Source organism: Crocuta crocuta, unplaced genomic scaffold (assembly GCF_008692635.1).
Source record: "Crocuta crocuta isolate KB4526 unplaced genomic scaffold, BGI_CrCroc_1.0 scaffold50, whole genome shotgun sequence".
Lineage (NCBI taxonomy): Eukaryota > Metazoa > Chordata > Mammalia > Carnivora > Hyaenidae > Crocuta > Crocuta crocuta.
In genome coordinates, this window is record NW_027527428.1 from 2,267,368 (window position 1) to 2,286,071 (window position 18,704).

At 59.2% G+C, this 18,704-nt stretch overlaps 2 protein-coding genes across 2 annotated transcripts in view; one reads left to right on the forward strand and one right to left on the reverse strand.

The window, feature by feature from the left end:
* The window catches only part of SLC38A12 (solute carrier family 38 member 12), a 55,086-nt gene extending 41,096 nt beyond the window's left edge, over positions 1-13,990 (forward strand). The window contains exon 10 of the mRNA XM_077756067.1: positions 11,389-13,990. Coding sequence (XP_077612193.1) covers positions 11,389-12,149 — 761 coding nt within the window. The 3' untranslated portion in view covers positions 12,150-13,990. The remainder of the gene's footprint in view (positions 1-11,388) is intronic.
* A 3,677-nt stretch (positions 13,991-17,667) lies between these two features.
* GRIN2C (glutamate ionotropic receptor NMDA type subunit 2C) overlaps positions 17,668-18,704 on the reverse strand; it is a 12,891-nt gene continuing 11,854 nt past the window's right edge. The window contains exon 13 of the mRNA XM_077756071.1: positions 17,668-18,696. Within this exon, the coding sequence (XP_077612197.1) occupies positions 18,088-18,696 (609 nt within the window). The 3' untranslated portion in view covers positions 17,668-18,087. The remainder of the gene's footprint in view (positions 18,697-18,704) is intronic.

Here is an 18,704-nt window from a genome sequence, read left to right on the forward strand (position 1 = left end):
TCCGATCCCACACTCCTGTGCACCCTGCCCCCTTCCCTGTCCCCAGATTAGGGCCCAGACTGTCCCAAGAGAGCCGAGCGGGAGTGCAGGGTGGCAATAAGCCGACTTGGGTTCTAGGAAGACAAAAGGGAAGAACGAGCACCAAAGGGACCGGAAAATCATAAATAAATGTGCTAAGCCAGAAACTTTCTTGTGCTTAATTAGGAATTTGTTCTGCCATCTGTTGAAACGAGGCCCGGGAAGACCGCGGGAGCCCCACCCCGAGCAGGGCCCCCGAAGCTCAGGACCCGCTGAGGAGCCTTTAGGCTGGTTCCTCGAGGCCTTCCTCCACGCTCTCCTCCGGTTCATCAGTCCTGATGCCTGTCATGCCGCCAGAATGGGGCTTAAAGGGTTGGATGGCCTTTGCAAATAGCCACTTGTCCGGGCAAATGTCACAACGTGTATGACAAGTGCCAGTGTTAATTCATCTCTTTTGCTCCCCAAGTAAGTTCTGGGGAGACCAAGCTGGTCAGTTTGGGAGATGCCTCTTAAAGTCTCCATTGCCATCAGGCAGGTGAGGCTGTTAAGGTCTTATCAGACTTCCCGACCCCATGTTGCTGTCCGGTCACTCACCCTGGGGCTGCGGCTTCAGATCAGCGGGGGGCTCCCCAGCCTGGGCTTCCGCTCTGGCCCCTCCTCCCGTTGTTCCCTTTAACTCAGGTCCCAATGTGCACCAAACAGCCCAGGCCTGTCTGGCAGTGGCCCCCCACTCCCCACCCCATGGAGTGGCCGTGAAGATAAAACGGGATCTGGGATGGTGTGGAAGGGGCTGTCAGCACAGTGCCTGGCCCTGGGTCAGTATTCGTGTATTAGCCGCAGTGAGGGAGCAGCCCTTCCGTCACCGTCTCTGGTGGCCGGCACATTCCAGGGGCGGTCCTGAGGTCAGGGACGTGGCCCCAGCCACCTCTGGAAGGAGCTGTGGCTCCAGCCGTGAGATCTTGAAGCATTGCCAGTTGGCTCTGTCAACCCTCCCTCTGCCCCACCCCAGCGCCAGCCCCCAGTGCACCCCCGCAGCCCCACCAGCCTCCACCCTCACCACCTTCAAGGAAGCTTGAGTCGGAGAGAAAGGAGCAGCAGGCACTTCTCACAGAACGGCCTGGGGCTTCCTCTTTAGGTCCTGGCTCTCGCTCTGTCAGGGGTCAGTAGACGGGGGACACTTAGTAGAGACACAGCCAGAAGTGCTGTCCCACAGGCCCAGGAGCTGTGGCCGCAGAGCCTGAGCCCTAAACCACTAAGTGAATGACTAGACTGTCCCCACCTGGGACGCCTGTCAGGGAGCTCTTTGGCTGGAGGGGCTGAGGCAGCATCATTACTTTAACCCCCATTACCAGCTTCCGCCGCAGACGCCTCCCAGCTGGGGATACACACAGCTGGCTCAGCTTGGGGTGCCCCATTTGGTGTTATTAAAAAACCTGATTCTTTCTAATAAAGACTGCTCTGGAGCACAGCAGCCCTCCTCGGTCCGGGCTGGCGAGGACCCACAGGGCTCCTTCCTCTGATTGTGTATTCAGAGCAGCGTGGTGCGGATCGCACCCGTCTCCATGCTCCCCTCAAAGTGGGTCAGGCGCCAGCCTCTCCGAGCGTCTGTGGGCAAACTCGAACTTTACGAAGCTCCTCAGCCCCGCGTTCCCTGCCTCCCCCCAGCAGGTGCCCCAGATTTGTCTTCCAGACCGAGCCAGCAGGGAGAAGTGGGACTCGGCGCTGGTGGCCCAAGAAGCAGAAGGTCCCCAGGAGGAGACTGTCACCGGGGAACATAAGGGCTCTGCTTTCACCTGTCCCCCAGATTATCTGTGGCCGCTCGGCCAATCCCCTGCAGATCCATGACTGATTAAGCTGAGTGTCTCTTGGTGGGACTGCCCTGATCTGTCACCGCCAGCAGCCAGGGGTCTTCTCTGCCTGGGCCATCTGTTTCCCACATCCTGTTTGCTCAACATGCCAGCTTGGTGTATGAATTCCGCCACAGCCGCTAGCTGCTATCCCCTCAGCCAGTGCTTCTCAGGGGCCCGGGAGGGACCCCCTCCCAGAATGAAGGCAGCACATCGGCCCCTTTTGAGCAGCCAGCCAGCTTCGGCCTTCGGCATCGCCTTGTGCCGCTCTCAGCCTGTGCTCCCCGCCCACCCTCTCTTTGGGCCCCTTCCAGGGCTTTCCTGGGCCGTCAAGTGTGTGACTTCCCCTTGTGCCTCAGCCAGTGGAGGGAGTCCAGGAAAATCTTTCTGTATGCATTTCATTTTGGTCTTCATTCTTGGTTTTCTAAAAATGCTCTCTGCAAACACCGAGGTCAGTTTTAAGGACAGGAAGCTGGAGTTTCTGTCTCAGTGCTCTCGGGGCAGGGTGAGCATCCAGTGCGAGTTTGCTGGAAAGCCAGCCCCACGCCATCAAATCACCCCTCTCAGAACTGACCCGAGAGCCCTGCTGGGCCCCGAGCAAAGGCCACCGCATGGCTCCCCCACTTCTGTGAGCAGCCTTTGTTGTCAGCAGCTCTGCTGTGCATGTGGCTGACACGTGCGCTGACCGGGCCATCAGCCGAGCCCAGGAGGTGGCGGGCCAGCTGCCTGGACACTGGCAAGGGGAGGGAGGTAAAGCCTAGCTTGTGATGAGCAGGGCGAGGTCTCTGACCAGGGACAGTGGCTGCAGGCGTGTGGCTGCACAGACCCGGGCTTCATGCAGGCCAGGGTGAACCTCAGCCGTGTGTCACAGGCAGCCCTAGGTGTCTCAGAGCTCATGGGGTCCCCGGATGTATGTCCAGACCAGGGCAGTCCACGCACCCGTGTGGTCGCACTGCCTCTCCTTGTTTTCTCCACGCTCTTTCCCCATCCTGGTTTGTCTGTGCATCTAGAGCTGGTGAGGAGAGGCCTTCGTCGGCTCAGGCTGCCATGACAGAATACTACAGCCTGGGAGGCTGAAACAGGAGAGAGTTATTTTCTTGGTTCTGGGGGCTAGAAACCGAAGATCAAGGTGCTGGCAGACTTGGTTTATGGCGAAGCCGGTCTTCTGGCATGTAGACGGCCACCTTTTTGCTGTTCCATGTGGAGGCTTCTCTCTGTGGGCAGGGAGAGAGCTGTGGCATCTCATGCTCCTCTTAGAAGAATGCTGGTCCCCCTGTCAGGTGAGGGCCCACCCTTATGACCCTGTGTAACCTTCGTTATGTCCTTAGAGGCCCCATCTCCAGTCTCCTTGGGGGTCAGGGCTTCCGCGTAGCAGTACAAGGGGGAGATCATTCAGTCCACAATAAGAGAAGAGGACCGAACGGCCTTCGGGAAAGGTGACAGCGCCGAAGTTTTATGTTTGCAATCTCGGAAGGAGAGGAGTTGGCTAGTAGCCAGAGACCCCACGGCCTCACTGTCCCAGCCATTACGAACTGAGCTCGATCTGACAGCGTAAGGATGAAAAATTGAGACACTTGCCTCCCGGGCCCCACTTGCCGTTCTTGGAGGGTGTGGAAAAGGGAAGGATGGAAAGGCCAGAACTCTTGATTTCGTACTTGAGACTTGATAGCTTCAGAGACACAAATGCCCACTCTTTGCCCACGGCCGCCACCTCCTGGCACACTTGGAAAGAGGGATTCTGCTCTGAGTTCTTCAGGGTAAGTAATTCAGCCACGGAGCAGAGCCTCAGTCCTGTAAATTAGTCACCCAGGCATCCTTCTTTCCTGATTCCGTGATGCTGATGACGACAGTGACTGTGAAGACACAGAGCTGGAGTCCTCCGGAGGACACAAAGATCAGCCCTGAATCCCCTCCCTTCGGCGGAAACGCGGTGACTCTATGTGAGTCACTGCAGGCAAGGCCAGCAATCACAGCGTCTTGTGGCCTAAGATAAACTCTGACCCAGACCCTAGACATTTGTGGACAAGCACATCTGTGCCAGGAGCTTCTCATTTTTCTCCAAGGAACCCCTCCCAGTCAGAGACCAGTTATGTCCTGTTTTCTTGGGCATAAAAGGAACCCCCCGGCCAGACCCACGGCCTGTGCTCAGGTGGGAGGGTGACGACCAAGGAAGGATGGACCAGTGCAAGCCGCCCAAATCCAAACATCGTTCCTTCGCAGTCTTGACCCCTGGTGGAGAGAGCACACACCCAGAGTCCCCACAGGTGACAGAGTGGTGGGGACAGCTTGGCCTTGTTTGGCCTCATGTGGAACAAGAAGGAGCCGCTTGGTTCACAGAGCAGGTGTGAGCAGCCCAGGTCTGACACCCCTGCCAGAGATGTCCAGAACAGGGATGTTCCTGGAAGGGCTGTACTGGCCAGGCGAGGGGGAGGGTCACTAATATGGTTCCAGCCCCTCCTTGTAGCAAAAGGAGAATCAGGTGAGAACTGGGGATCGACAGGCTCCTGCTCGCCCAGGACCAGGGTTATCGGGATGGGAGAGATGATTTCTACAGTGATAAAAGTGACTTCCGTGTTCCTGAGGGATGGCTTGGGCCAGGCTTTGTTGCACCATCTTACCCCATCCTCCATGACTCTGCAATGATTATCTCCATTTTTTATCTAATTTTTTTTTAAATGCTTATTTATTTTTGAGAGAGAGAGAGAGAGACAACATGAGTAGGGGAGGAGCAGAGAGAGAGGGAGACACAGAATCGGAAGCAGGCTCCAGGCTCTGAGCTAGCTGTCAACACAGAGCCCGATGCAGGGCTCAAACCCACGAACCGTGAGATCATGACCTTTGCCAGAGTAGGAGGCTCAACCAGCTGAGCCACCCAGGCGCCCCTGATCACCTCCATTTTCAAAGGTGATAAAATGGAGGCAATGGGAGGTGAGGAGAGACCACCCAAGATGACACAGCTCAGCATGGAACCCAGTGTAACCTGAGAAGTTAAGCTTGTTTAGAGGAAGAGCAGCAGCCTCGCTCCTTCCCTGGTGGTTTCCAAGGCGTTCTAGCTTCTAGGGGTGAGCCCCCACTCGCACCTCCAGCCCCATGGGTCTCAAGGGCCTGCAGAACAGAACAGCTCTCCGTTCCCATTTGGTCCTGTTACTTAAGGAACAAATGCCCAGTTACTTGCTTCTGCTTTTAGGGCTCAGAAACTGCTTGGTCTTCAGCCGTTCTCAGCGCAGGCTGGTGTCACCGCTCAGCTCCTCCCTGCCCTCCTGAATCTCCAGAGGCCCAGGCCAACCTCTGACCAGCCTAAGGAGAGATGCATCTGCGCCCCAGCATCCTCCGAGGGCAGCGCCATGGCGGAGGAGGAAGCTGGTGCCAAATCCTCCCCGGATCCAGCTCTGATGACGGGCACAGCATGGCCATTCATTATCATTAGCTCTGGCATGTTGATTCTCTGCTTGGAGAAGAGAGTGCCGTCCTCCTGACAGCTGCCTTGACGGATGGCCTCCGCCTCGCTTGTGTCAGAGCTAGAGCCACTTAGGCAGCGCAGAACAGCAAGGTATTTGGGGCAGCACAGGCTGGGGCCTACCACAGCCCTGGGACTTCTGGGGCCAGGTCCGGAGGTCAGAGTCTCGAGGAGCGGCTCTCCAGGAAGCACCCTGCCACAGCAAGGCGGGACATAACAGCTGATTGCGGAATGGCCCTGGGTGCCTACAGCGCCGCTGGGGGTGGGAGTGGGGGTCCTGGGAGAGTCCTGCCCTGCCCTCCTCCAGGCAAGGGGCTCCCTGCTCCGTGTTCCCCAGTTCCAGTGGTGCCAGGGCAGGCGGTCCAGCTCATGCCGGCGCTATGAAAGGAAAGTGGAGCCCTTCCCAGCCTCACCCCCACCCCAAGAGCAGTGGGGGGAGCCTCACTGAGGCCCAAAGGCCTGGTCAGTGTCAGCCACCACTCGCTCTGCTGCTGGAGGCTCTGGAAAGAGCCCCTCCCTCTCCACACCTCCGGCACAGTCTGGCCGTTGCTCGCCTACCCAGGGATGGGTTTGGATACGTGGAGGAGAGAGCTGGCTAGCGACCGGTCTGATTTCTGCTCCTACCCAGAGGCTGAGAGAAGTAAACTACAGTTGCTGATTGGATTCTCAGGAAGTACACATCAGAGCCCTGGGCCCCAACCTCAGACCCCTGCTTGTCCCCAACTCTGTCCCAAGAGCAAGTCAGCTTTGGCTCCAGGGAGACCTGGACCCATCTGTGGCTTCATGCAGCCACTGAGGCCCCAGGGCGAGGGGCCCAAGAAAGGTTGGGGACTCAGGAGTGGGGGAACCGGGGGAGACTGAGCACTGCTTTTGTCTGTCACTCCTCCCCTTGTAAATTGGGACTACCTTTGCCCCCTTGGCAGGAGCTCAGAAGGGTGTTGGGCCACCTGTCCTACTCTCTGAAAGGAGACTGGTTGTGAGGATAGACAGACGGCCGTGAGGCCCCAAGGCCCCTGACCCGGGCTTCTTATCAGGCTCTTGCTGGCAAGAGGCTGACTCTGGAAAGCAGTGTTTCTCTTCGGACCCCTCTGAGAGCCGAGTCAGTGCCTGGGTAAATGTTGTGAGAGGGCACCTGCTTCAGTCACCGACGTCCCCGTGATGGGACGCTGACACTGTCGTGGAGGACATTCCCAGTGCAAAATTCACTTAGAACTTGGCCTTCTCAGAAAGGGAAGGGAGATGTCTTCCCTAAGCCATCTGCCCAGGGCTCCCAGGGACTGGCCATGTGGGAGGGGGGCCAGGCCGGGGCTCAGGGCGAATGGATATGGTGAGGCCGGCACGTGGAACCCCGAGCAGCTGCCAGAACGAGCGTGTGAGAGTAGCCCACCTCTCCTGGCCACGTCACGAGGGTGGAAGCCTAGAAGCAGACGCTCCCCAGGACCCTGCCTCTGGCCCCTCCTCCTCCGCCTCCTGCTGCGAGGGACTGTGGCAGCCAGAATCGGGTCCTGGGCCTGGCCTCCCCCTGGGACCCCTGGTTGGGCTTGGACAGGGATCTCGTCCCCTCCCCTGTAGCTTATGGGGCTGTTAGCCAGTTCTTTATTTTGTTGTAATTTGTCTCTGCAGCTCGTACCTGTCGGTTTCCCCTAGACCCTAGGCTTCAGGACAGGGGTGGTATTCACTCTGTGCGCTGTCCCCAGGTGCCCAGAACAGCGCCGACACATGTGGGCATTCAGAAGAGCTCTGTCGAACGGGTGGTCCCAGCTGAGCCAGGAGTTACTCAGAACAAGGGCAGGTTTTTCGTGTTTGGGCTGCTACTTCCGCTGTTTAAAGATAAGTCTCGTGTCCTGCCTCACCACGTGCATCTGCACCTTCCAAGGCCGACAGCCACTCCTTGTGACGTGTGTCAGGCTCTCACCTCCTTCCCTGCCACAGAATTCTCCCCAGCAACTCGCTGCCTCTCCTCTCCCCTCAGTGTGAGTTCCAGTGCCCATGCAGGTGGGTGCAGGTTGTGACCCACATCCGGTCACGTGGGTCTAAGCGTGGCCTGTGAGGGTCAGAGTGAAGCCAAGCCACCCCTACCCTCTGGGAACTGCAGGCCCTGGTCGGCAAGATGTTGGGGTGCACTCAGCACTCTGCTGTCCGTCCACACCTCCCACACAGCCTCAGCCAGGTGGGCACAAGTGTCTGCAGTGGTGGCTGAGTCTGAGCCGCCAATGTGTACGCTCAGAACTCTGCTGTCTGTCATGCTTCCTGACAGAGTCTGTCGCTCACAGCCTGTCACCCTCATTTCATCTTGATTTATTATCAGACCTAATGGGTTTGGGGAGCAGCTGTCTCCCAGGGATGGGACCATCAATCTAGGAGATGGCTGTGGAGCTCTGCTCCTCCAGCAGCCATGGGAGGGAGGAGCCAGGGGCCAGGGGGTGTGGTCACAAGGGCAGGGGCCAGGTCGCCAGATGGGTGCCTCTGGTCGAGGACCCCTCGAGGTTGGAGCCGCCGGCATCGGGCCCTCCTGCTTCTTTCCCGTCCCTCCCTCTCTGCCCCTCCATTACAACGTGAAGCCTGGGGTGTCACTCGTTTCTTTTGAACTTGCCAACTTGGAGACCAGGCCGGAACATTTGTCCTTCCCTCTCCAACCCTGAGAACATAGCCCAGCGCCTACCCTGTGTCCTCAGAGTGACCACGGTGGGGGGCACCAAAAGTCTCCCGTGGCTCACACTTCCACTGCCTCTTCCCAAGCTTTGCTGGGCTCATCTGCCCAGCGCCAGCCCTCAGTGCGTTCCAAGCCCAGGCTCTGTTCCCGGGGCGTCTGCTCCGGGCGTCCTGTACCCTTCTTGGGAGAGCTTCTCAGCTTGGAGCGCTGTGCTTGTCACATGCTGCTCCGACGAATGGCCCCCTTCCCCCTGACTGGAGCCTGCGTGTCCCAAGAGCAGGGTAGGGCCTGGCCCCCAGCAGATGCTCCCTCAGGAGCCAGGGAGCGAGTGAAGCCCCCAGCTTTCCCGTGCTGACAAGTCAGAGCTGTGTGAGCTTCCAACAGAGCGGTGCCAGTGTGGCTGATGGGTGTGGGGCTCACCCAGGGTGGCCCCAGGTGAGACTGTCCCCTCCTGGGCCTTTTCCAGGAGCTGCAGCTCCACAAAGCGGCCACTTTTTAATTCTCCCAAAATTGCCTCCCAAGAGCCTCTTGCGTCTTCATTCCTGGATGGGATCCAGCATCTAACCCCTGGAGGTAGATCCGATTTTTAGAAATAGACTTGTGTAAGACAGCAAGGTGGGGGGCTAGTCCTGGTGACAGCATTGTGATGCAAACCTAATTATAACTGGAAGATTGTAAGATAAGTTTTCTTATCTCTCACAGCCATGCCTTTGTAAGCCATCCTGAAAGTTCTAGAAAATGCCCTATGTCGTCATTGATGTAAACACACAGCCCCCAAGATACTGACTCCAGACTGTCAGTAGCTGTACGGTCAGGGTGGGGGTTGCCTATGCATTCGTGTGCTTTAAAAACTCCGTCTTCTGCCTTTGGGGAACGTCCATAATTATGTCGCGGGAAGGACAGCTCCCCTGCCGCCCTCCCCCCCCATTGGCTGTCCAGACTGCTCACCCTGGAGTCAGCAAGCCTGCCCGTCCTACAGCTTACAGGGATGTAGAGTTGAGGATGAAGGTGGGCAGAGAGGCACTAGCCAGCCTCCAGGGCTGGAGGCAGCAGGGACTGGGAGTCGCTGGCTCTCTGCCTTCCCCACTGCGCCCATGGCCCAGAGCCCGAGCCACAGGGACAGCTCCTCCACTGGCCTGTTTCCAAGCTGTGAGTCACACCAGGTCACGAGGTGACACCTGAAGTGGTGCTAGCAGAGCAGGGTTTGGATCTTGCCTTGCAGCGGCTGACCACCCCTACCTATGGCAGGACCGCCAGCCGCAACCTCTTTTCTCTTTTTTTTTTTTTTCTTTTTAAATTTAAATCCAGGTTAGTTAACATAGAGTGTAATAATGGTTTCAGGAGTAGAATTTGGTGACTCATCACTTACCTGTAACCCCCAGTGCTCATTCCAACAAGTGACCTCTTTAATGCCCAGCCCCCACCCAACACCCCTCCAGCAACCCTGTTCGTTCTCTGTATTTAAGAGTCTCTTATGGTTTGCCTCCCTCTCTGTACCTTATTTTCCTTCCCTTCTTCTGTGTTCATCTGCTTTGTTTCCTAAATTCCACATATGAGTGAAATCATATGTGAAATATAAAATCTTTCTCTGATATATTTGCTTTGCATAATACACTCTAGTTCCACCCACGTTGTTGCAAATGGCAAGATTTCATTCTTTTTGATCGCCAACGTCTATTCCACAATATATATACCACATCTTCTCTATCCATTCATCAGTTGTTGGACATTTGGGCTCTTTCCATAATTTGGCTGCTATTGATAGTCGCTGCCTCCTGAGTAGCTAATCACCAGGCTCCCCAGGGCCCCCCAGACTGCCAGCTCTGGCTTGTAACCCTTCCTGGCCCGACAGACTCCCTGGCACACAGGGCCTTCGGCCTCCACCCTGCCCCAGCGCCCTTCTGTGCTGCGGTTCTTCCACACGGATCTCTGCCCTACACACCCCTCCTGCACTCACCCCCAGAGACCTGATGGGCCAGGCTGCCGGCATCCTGGGCTGTCCTATCGCCCCCCCCCAGAAGGTTAATCCAGAGGCAGACCCCACAGGAGGGGCTGGGTCGCCACTTTCGCCTTGACCGATCAGAGCACGGAAGGAAGATGGGCCGCGTCTCTGAGCAGCAACAGTCGTGAGGCACTCCGAGTCAGTAGTAGCCGGAGCGGCTGAAGAGGAAACAGACCATCTTCTTTATTGGCAGTTTGCACAGGCCTCTTCCCTTTCTCCTCCCCCCCACCGGCTGCTGTCCCCGGTGTCAGACATTTCTGATTAAAAGTGATAGATGATGCTTCTGTCCATCGCACTCCCAAGTGTCACTGTGAGGGACGCTGGTCTGGCTTTCCGTGAGTCCAGGAGAAAGACCACCTTCTCCCAGAGAGCCAGAGAGTGTGATGTGGTCTCAAGGGATGGTGGGGAGGGGCCCCGTGCCTGGGACAGGCCGGCCTCTTTCAGCCCGCTGCCCCTTTCCCTGCCTGCCCGTGTGGCCCAACGAGAGACATAAGTGTCCTTAGAGGGGCCATCAGGTCTGGTCTGAATAGACACAGCAGGGATTGGAGGACACCAGTAGCACCTGTGCATGTTGAGTGCCTAACGGTGACGGTTCTGGGCACCCTGGATAGCGGGTGCAGGAAGCCAGAGACGGAGCGGCGCCAGCCGGATGTAGAGGTGTGTCTGCATTCGGGGCCTTACGTCCTGGAGCCTCAGCTGACAAGCCCGGCTCCGGGTATAAGACCCTTAGGAGGGCTGTCAGGGCCTCGTTTGCTCTGAGCAGACAGTCCTAGGCCCCTTTCTGCGCCATATGAAACCTGGGTCAGAGTCACTTGTCCCCTGCCACTGCCACCAGGCCCAGGAGAACAGAGCCATGTGCCATTTGCCTCTAGCCTTGGTCTTGGTGTCCTACCTCCTGCCTGGTATAGGCCCCTGGGCGCCCACCTCTGCGCAGAGCTGCCGGCACACTTTCCCACTTCCCCCTCAGATGCCTCGAGCCGGCGCCCAGAAGGACGCCCCCTCCCAAATGCTGTGTGCCCCTCCCATCCCCGCCCCCCACTTCCTATACATACATTCTCTAAGCCAACGGAGGGAGGGGAGCACAAGTTCTGGCCTAGGCCTGCTCCAACAAAAGCCCCCCAAGGGAGCTGGGCAGGGCCTGGCCTGGAGCACACCCCCCCCCCCCGTACAGCCCCTTCTCAGGCCCAGGCCCCCCCGAGAGACCCAGTCCCTTATCCTCTGGGGAGGGGCGTGTGGTCTGCAGCCACTGCTGACCTGCCCCACGATGCGGCCATCAGGGTCCCGTGAACTTCATGATTCACCTGGCACTCTGGTCCCTGGGCAGGTGCCACCGAACCGACACACAACCCCCCCCCCCACCCGGGAAGGGCTGGTTCCTGCTCAGCTGCCCAACCACCCTCTTTTCTTTCAGCTTTTGCCATCATGATCGTGCTGGCCCTGGTCCGCATCGGGAACGGGCACAGGGAAGGGCACCCACCCCTGGCTGACTTCTCCGGGGTCCGGAACCTGTTTGGGGTGTGCGTCTACTCCTTCATGTGCCAGCATTCGCTGCCATCCCTCGTCACACCGGTGTCCTCCAAGCGCCACCTCACACGCCTGGTCTTCCTGGACTACGTGCTCATCCTCGCCTTCTATGGCCTCCTCTGCTTCACCGCCATCTTCTGCTTCCGCGGCGACAGCCTCATGGACATGTACACCCTCAACTTCGCGCGCTGCGACGTCGTGAGCCTGGCTGCTGTGCGCTTCTTCCTGGGCCTCTTCCCCGTCTTCACCATCAGCACCAACTTCCCCATCATCGCCGTGACCCTCCGCAACAACTGGAAGACGCTCTTCCACCGCGAGGGGGGCACATACCCCTGGGTGGTGGACCGTGTGGTGTTCCCTACCATCACCCTGCTGCCCCCAGTGCTGGTGGCCTTCTGCACCCATGACCTCGAGTCCCTGGTGGGCATCACGGGTGCCTACGCAGGCACAGGCATCCAGTACGTCATCCCCGCCTTCCTGGTGTACCACAGCCGCAAGGACACCCAGCTGGCCCTGGGCTACGGGACCGTCAACAAGCACAGGTCCCCTTTCCGCCACACCTTCTGGGTGGGCTTCGTGCTGCTCTGGGCTTTCTCCTGCTTCTTCTTTGTCACCGCCAACATCATCCTCAGCGATACCAAGGTCTGATGGCGGCATGTGTCTGGTGACGATAGAGACAGGGGCTCCACTCTGGCCCCCGCACTCACCTTCCCACCTGCGGAGCCAAGAGCTGATCCCTTCCCAGGGTCTCACGGGGCAGGCGAGCCCAGACTCGTGGAGGGGACCCTCCATGCCTCCTGCCGGGGGCCTTCTCCCCACCCAGGATCCCGCACAGTCCACACCTCGCCTCACTTGCCAGGGCGGCCCGGCTCCCGGGGCTGCCGCTGGCCAGCCTAGCTGCACGACCCGGGCACACGGCTGGCCCAGTTCCAGGACTAGTTACTGCTTTACGTGCCAGGGGCGGGCGCCTCCCTCCCGCACAGTGGGGACAGTGCTGGCACTCCCGTTATTTATACTAGAGGCCGTGTCCCCTCCTCCTCCGTCCAGCCCCTCCTGCATCCTCGTCCGGGAAAACTCCTCCACTGTAACTGCTGCCTCCTCAGGGCAAATCCCAGGCCCTAAGTCTCCCCACCAGGGCTGCCGGTGACAGGCAGGTCCCACCTTCCCGTCAGGCCTGGCGTGGCCGGGTGCTGCTCCAGTCCCAGGAGAAGGGAAGAATGACAGGAACAGGAAGTGCCGACTGGCACCAGGGTCCCTGGACTGTGGCTCTGAGGTCCTCGCTGTGGGTGCCAGCAGGTGACTCAGGAGCAGTCCTTCCTCGGGGCGCAGCCGCCCGGCAGCCGGTTTAAAGCTCAGAGCCTGTGACCCCTCAGAGGGATTCTCTGCTCTCCTGACTGCCCTGTTGGGGCCCGTGCATAACAACCGCTAAAGGGAACTACCCCCACCCAGCATCGCGGTGGCTTAGGGGCACCCTGGGCACGTAGCGGTGAGCGGGCTCTGCGTCCCCCCCTGTCAGAGGTCGGGCCTGCGGAGCAGCAGTAGGCTTGGCTGTCCCTGCTCCCGCTCCAGCACTAAACGTGGCTCCCTTTTGAGCCAGGCTCTGGGTGCTCTCTCCGTACTCTCTGTGACCTTTGGGTGCTGTGGACTGAGATGGGGCACCAGCCACCATTCTCATGGAAGGAGAGGTGGCTTCCTGGCCCCATCACCAGCTCTTCCATAGTCCCCTCCCTGTCACAGGCATGCGTGTCTCTGCTGGGCCAGCCCTTCTCAGAAACACAGGTGACTAGCGGGCTCTGCATTTTCAATGTGCCTTCTGCTTCAGGACCTGGGGGTCCTTCCTGACCCCTCCCTGGCGTGCCCCCAGCCCAGGGGCTGGCCCCACCAGTCCTGGAGCCCAAAGCAGCCTGGCCTGGAGCTGCCTCTCTCGGGTGGGGTGGCAGGCCCCCACCCCCTCCCCGTTTTGATTTCAGTGCCTTGCTCAGCTCTTGTTAGGGGACCTCCGCTGCCTTCCCTGCATGGTGCAGTGCTTATATCTTGGACGGAGCGACACCACCGGGTCTCCTGGGGTCCTTGGTGGTCTTGGAAGGAGAGGGAGGAGGACCTGGGGCGTCCCCAGGCAGTGCCGCCCCCTCCCGTGGCTGCCCCAGCCTGTGAGAATCCCTGGCCACGATGGGCCGTGGTCTGCTTTCTAACTGCTGCCGCACATCTCACAGCCCGTCCCCAAGTGTCGTGTATGTTCCATCCATGTGGAAAACAGATGACCCTTCCCCATCTGCCATTGTGGCTTCTTCCCAGGAGGCCCCACCCCCGGGTGGGCAGAGCAGAGAGGGCCCCCGGGTGATGGGCACCCATGGCTTGGGCCGACCTGCAGCTGCCCAGCTGTTTCTGGAAACTCAGAACATCTGTCCTTACCCTTCTCCATTTACACTCCCTCTTGCTTAAGGACAAAGCAAATTAAATCATTCTGCCGCCCCAGGCTCCAAACCAAATTTTGGACTCGAATTTATTAGCATCATAACGCCCAGGTTCATTAATGTGACAATCTGGAGCCACACAGCGGTGCAGTCGGGTGTCTGTGTTCCCCTCCCCCCGAGCTGGACAGCCCCAGGCCTGGAGGGATAGGTGGCCACATCCCTGATGGTACCCCCGGGTGCTCACCGCTGCCACTGTCTGGGATCCTTTACAGCTCTGTGTTCGCCTGCTGGAGGTCAGATGGGGTCGCCTTCCTCTCTACTGCTGATGGCCAGGGGGCTGGGGCAGGGGGCACAAGGCGCAACAGCCAGACGGAACCCCGGTGATGCTCGTTCACCACGTGCGTCAGGCACACTTGGCTGCAAGTGTTTACGTCAGGGTGGTGAGGGGGGCGAGCGGGATCATGATTTCCGTTTTACAGACGGGCCCCCCGGGGTCAGTGGCGGGGAGGGCAGAAGAGGATGCAGGCCCAGCCTGGTCTGGGTACAGATGTCGCTGTGGAGGAGGACATAAATCCGCCAGCCTCCACCCGGTGCCTTTCACCCGCACTGCCCCAGATTGGCCCCAAGGGCAGGCCAGGCCAGGCCAAGGTGGGAGTTTGTGTTCCGGCGTGCCCATTTTGCCACCAGCTCCTGCCTGTTCCCTCACCTGAGGCCAGAGAGGTGGCTGCGGGCTCATCGACGGGGCAGATGGCAGGTGACAGGCTGGGAGGCACTGCTGAGTGGTGGACGGTGGGCAGCAGGCACCTTGCCAGGCCCTTAGCTACACAGCTGTTCTCGCCACACGGGGGCCAGAAGCAGCCCCAGCAATAGGCGGAGACTAGAGTCAGAGTGGGGGCGGGGTTGGGGGGGGTGCTGGGGGGGCCACTCCCCACCTCATGAGAAACCAGCCCCGGGGGAGGACTCTGGCAGTGCCAGGCACCAGGGCCATGTGACTGAGGGCAGGGGTAAGACCGAGCCCACAGCTGTCTCAGGGTCGGATTCTTGGGCAGGGCTGACACCCGGTTGGCTATGCTAATGGCCACTGAAAAGCTGGCTCTCCTCTAAAACCGAGATCCAGCACTGCAGGAGAGTTTTGCAGCCCCTCCTCCCTGGGGCTGGGGCTCATGGTGGCATCGGGTGGAGAAAAGGAGAAGTGATAGCTTCTCAGTGCCTGGTATGTGCCAGCCGCAGTGCTAGGTGCTTCGCATGTGGACCTTAGCGTAATCTGGGGATTAAGACCACGGACCAGGAAGGCAGACCTGCCGCTCTCGGGCAACGAGCCTCCTGCTCTTCCTCATCATTGGTCACACGGGGGTGATAGTACCTGCACCGACTGGTTGTGGGAACTTAAGTACTGAGCTTAGTGCCTGGCACAGACGTGCTCAATAAAGCTATTATGTACTGATGCCTGGCTCCCTCGTCACTTGCCAGCCATAACCGCACTAGTAGCCACGGACCCCAGACTCATTGAAGACCCCCCGTTTGGGTCCCCAGGCACCTGATTGATTCCATAGCCTCCTGTTGAATTGTAGCAACTGCCTGCTACAATTCAGAAACAAACTGGTCCCAATTCTTCAGCTCTGGAGGGCTTTTGAGGAGAAAGTAGTCTCTCTCTGGCTCCCGGGGACTTAAGGACCCTTTCAAAGAGTCAAACTGAGGCCCGGCTGGAGAGTTCTAGAATCGGGACTAAAGCCCAGGTATCCTGACCTAGGCCATCTTGCCCACTCTTTGCTAAGCTCTTTGCCCCCTGCCTGCCCACGGGCCCCAGGAAAGAGGTGGTGTGGGCCACAAGGCTCTCAGTAAAGCCTGATGAGGAAATAGCCCCCCAGCAGCAGAGTGACACAGATGGGACAGGTGACCGAGGGCCTCCCTCTTGTGTCCCACTGAACGAAAAAGCCAGCATCTGGGTGGGTTCAGCTTGCTCTTTGCTACACAGTCGGGCCCTTGTTTATGAAGATTAATCATCCATGGCCTTGCGACAGCTCCCCCCTCTCCTCTGCCAGGCTTTCTGCCCTCTTCTCGGTAGTGCAGGGCCCTTCCGTGGTCCTCTGTAGAGGTGCAGGGGGCATCGTGGCTCTGAGCAAGAGGCTGGGCAAGGTCTGAACCCTCAGTAGGCATCTTCCCTGCCTCCACTTCTGCCCAGAAGACATTCCTGGAGAAGGAATGAGGCAGCCAAGAGCCTGGCTCCAAGAGCAGGATGCCTCCTCGGAGCCAGTCAGCAGCAGGCTCAGCTCCATGTTTGGCTTTTAATTATTTTTCCGGTTCTTGGTTATTAATGAACTTGGGCAGTGAGCGGAAAGCAGCCTGGACCTCAAGACTCCTCCCAGCTTACCTGCTGCAGCCTTTCAGCCAGAGCTGCTCTCATTCAGGGAGCAGGAGGGGTCAGGTTCAGGGGCTGGTAGGTCCAGGGGCTTAACTCTCTCACCACCGGTGGCTGCATCCAAGATCAAGCTCCCTTCCAAGGCCTTGAGCACTTACCTAGACCCACATTTACCACCTGTGGCTGAGGTCCCCCGTCCCCACTGCAGTCCTGGACCTGGACCCGTGAAGTCCACAACGGGGCAGAGGACATGAACTTGACTGTAATGGACTGGGGCCACCCATTCTGGGCATAGTCCATCCAGCTCTCCAGAAATATAGAAATTCCCCCCACTCTAGCATCTCAGCTGCTCTCATGTCTAAAACCAAACACAAAACTTCAGTTTTCATGGCCTCACCCCCAGTAGTGGAGTGTTTGGAGACTGGAAAGGGAACCCAGTTTCCTGGGATCCAGTAAGGATGTGTGGGAAAGGGCATGGGGCAGCGGCTGCACGTGACATTGGCATCAGCACCCTGGCCTCCTCCCTGTTACATGGAGGTAATTTCCGCCCTGCCTCACCCAACTTGTCAAGGACAGCAAGGCCTCAGGCTTTACATGTTCACAGTTGGAAAAGGTCTGACGGCACCAATCACACTTAACCGCGTTTGGGGAATGAATGGAAGAATGAGTGCTTACTGTACAGTCATTGTGGAGGTTCCACGTAACCACCGATGGGTAACCACTGAAAGTTGTAAGCAAGAGCCATCTTTCTAGATGGTCCAGGACAATGACATGTGACAGAGAAAGGAGGTGGGGCTGGGAGCCCAGAGGGAGGGTGAAGGACTGAGACATCCAGCAGATTCTCTGACCGCCCCCCACCCCCGCCACCGAGGGGTCCCGGCACCAGCAAGGCTGAGCTGTGTCTGACCTCAGAAGCCACCTGCGTCAGGACTCCAGAGCCAGCAGGCAGTTCGGAGCCCTGCACATCCACCAGGGAGAGAACACAGCCAGCCGGGGCCCAGGTGAGCCCACAGCAGACCTCCCTCTGCCGTCTCCACCGTGACGTCATCAGACTTCCAGGTGGGCCCCTGGCAAAGCAGGACACCCACAGCCCCTGGCATGAGCCTCTCTTTTCAAGGAGACTGAAGGATGAACTCCGTCCGTCACCACCACAGCCCTCGTGCTGAGCACATTTGTCACATCCAGCACCAGGGTGGGTAGGAGCTGCCACTGAATACCAAGTGGCTCTGCTGCCCAGAGCCCTCTCTCAGCCTTATCTCCCAGATAAGCTGCCCACCTTCTCTAGGCAGACACCACGCCTGGGATACCCCCCAAGGTGCTCTATTGCCTATAGGCTATGGTGTGCCACCCTCCACCCCCAGGGATGCAGAATGAGGCCGCCAGGACCAGTGGGTTGTAAAAGATTTGTTTAATGCCCCAGTGCTCTGAGAAGAAACTCCAGTCAGGGAGGGCAAGGGGTGGCACAGCCCTGCCCCCACCCCGAGTTCTTCCAGCCACCGTGCTCCCACACCAGGCCCCCAGCAGTTGTGACTAGGAACTAGCTAACAGCGGGGCAGGGAGACGCCACTGCTCCTGGTGACTCCAGGACAGGTGCGAAGGGCTTTGCATAAGAGGACAGCAAGACCCACCCAGACCACACCAGGACCTGAGACTGCCCAGGTCAGTTAACTGACCGTGGAAGACATCTGTCACTGGGGGCGCATGGCCAGGATTTCAAGGCAGAAGCCAGAAAAGCCCAAGTCACCTGCCCTCACTAACCCTGGCAGTGCCAGGCAGAGAATCCAGCTGACCAGGAACCACAGTAGCTGACCCCTCACACTTCTGACTCCAAGCTGGAGACCCGCCTCCAGGTACAAGGTCCAGGGAAGCCGTGTGTCCCACAGGCCACCCTGCTGACCTCTTCCAGCCCCCCATTGTCCCTGTAGCCTGCGCTCAGCCCCAGGGTCCTGCCTCTGTGCCCCGGAAGCCCCCAGGCCCCAGTGAGCCAGGGGCCATGGCTGGCACAGGGGGGGAGGTGGGGACAGATGGCCCCCCAGCAAAGCGGCAGGTGGGCGTGGGCGTGGAGGCAGGCGTGCTGTCTGTGCGGCCAGGCGGGGACTCTGGCCCACACGTCCTCCTGGCAGGCCTCCCGGTAGGTCGGCAGCCGCATCGATGGCGCCTGCGCCAAGCGCCGGCAGGCCGGGCGGCCACACCGCGCGGGCAGCGACCTGGGCTGGACGAAGGCCTCGGCCACCGAGCTGGGCAGGGAAGCGTGGCGAGGGCGTGGGCCGCGGGCCCAGGCCTCGCGCAGCAGAGCCTCCCGCCGAGCCAGCTGCTCCGGCCGGAGTAGCGGCAGATCCTCAGGCTCCGGGGGCTCCGGGAAGAGCGGGAGGAAGGGGCGCCCGCACCGGTCGGCTCGAGGGAAGGAGCTGTAGTGGCAGCACTCGGGCG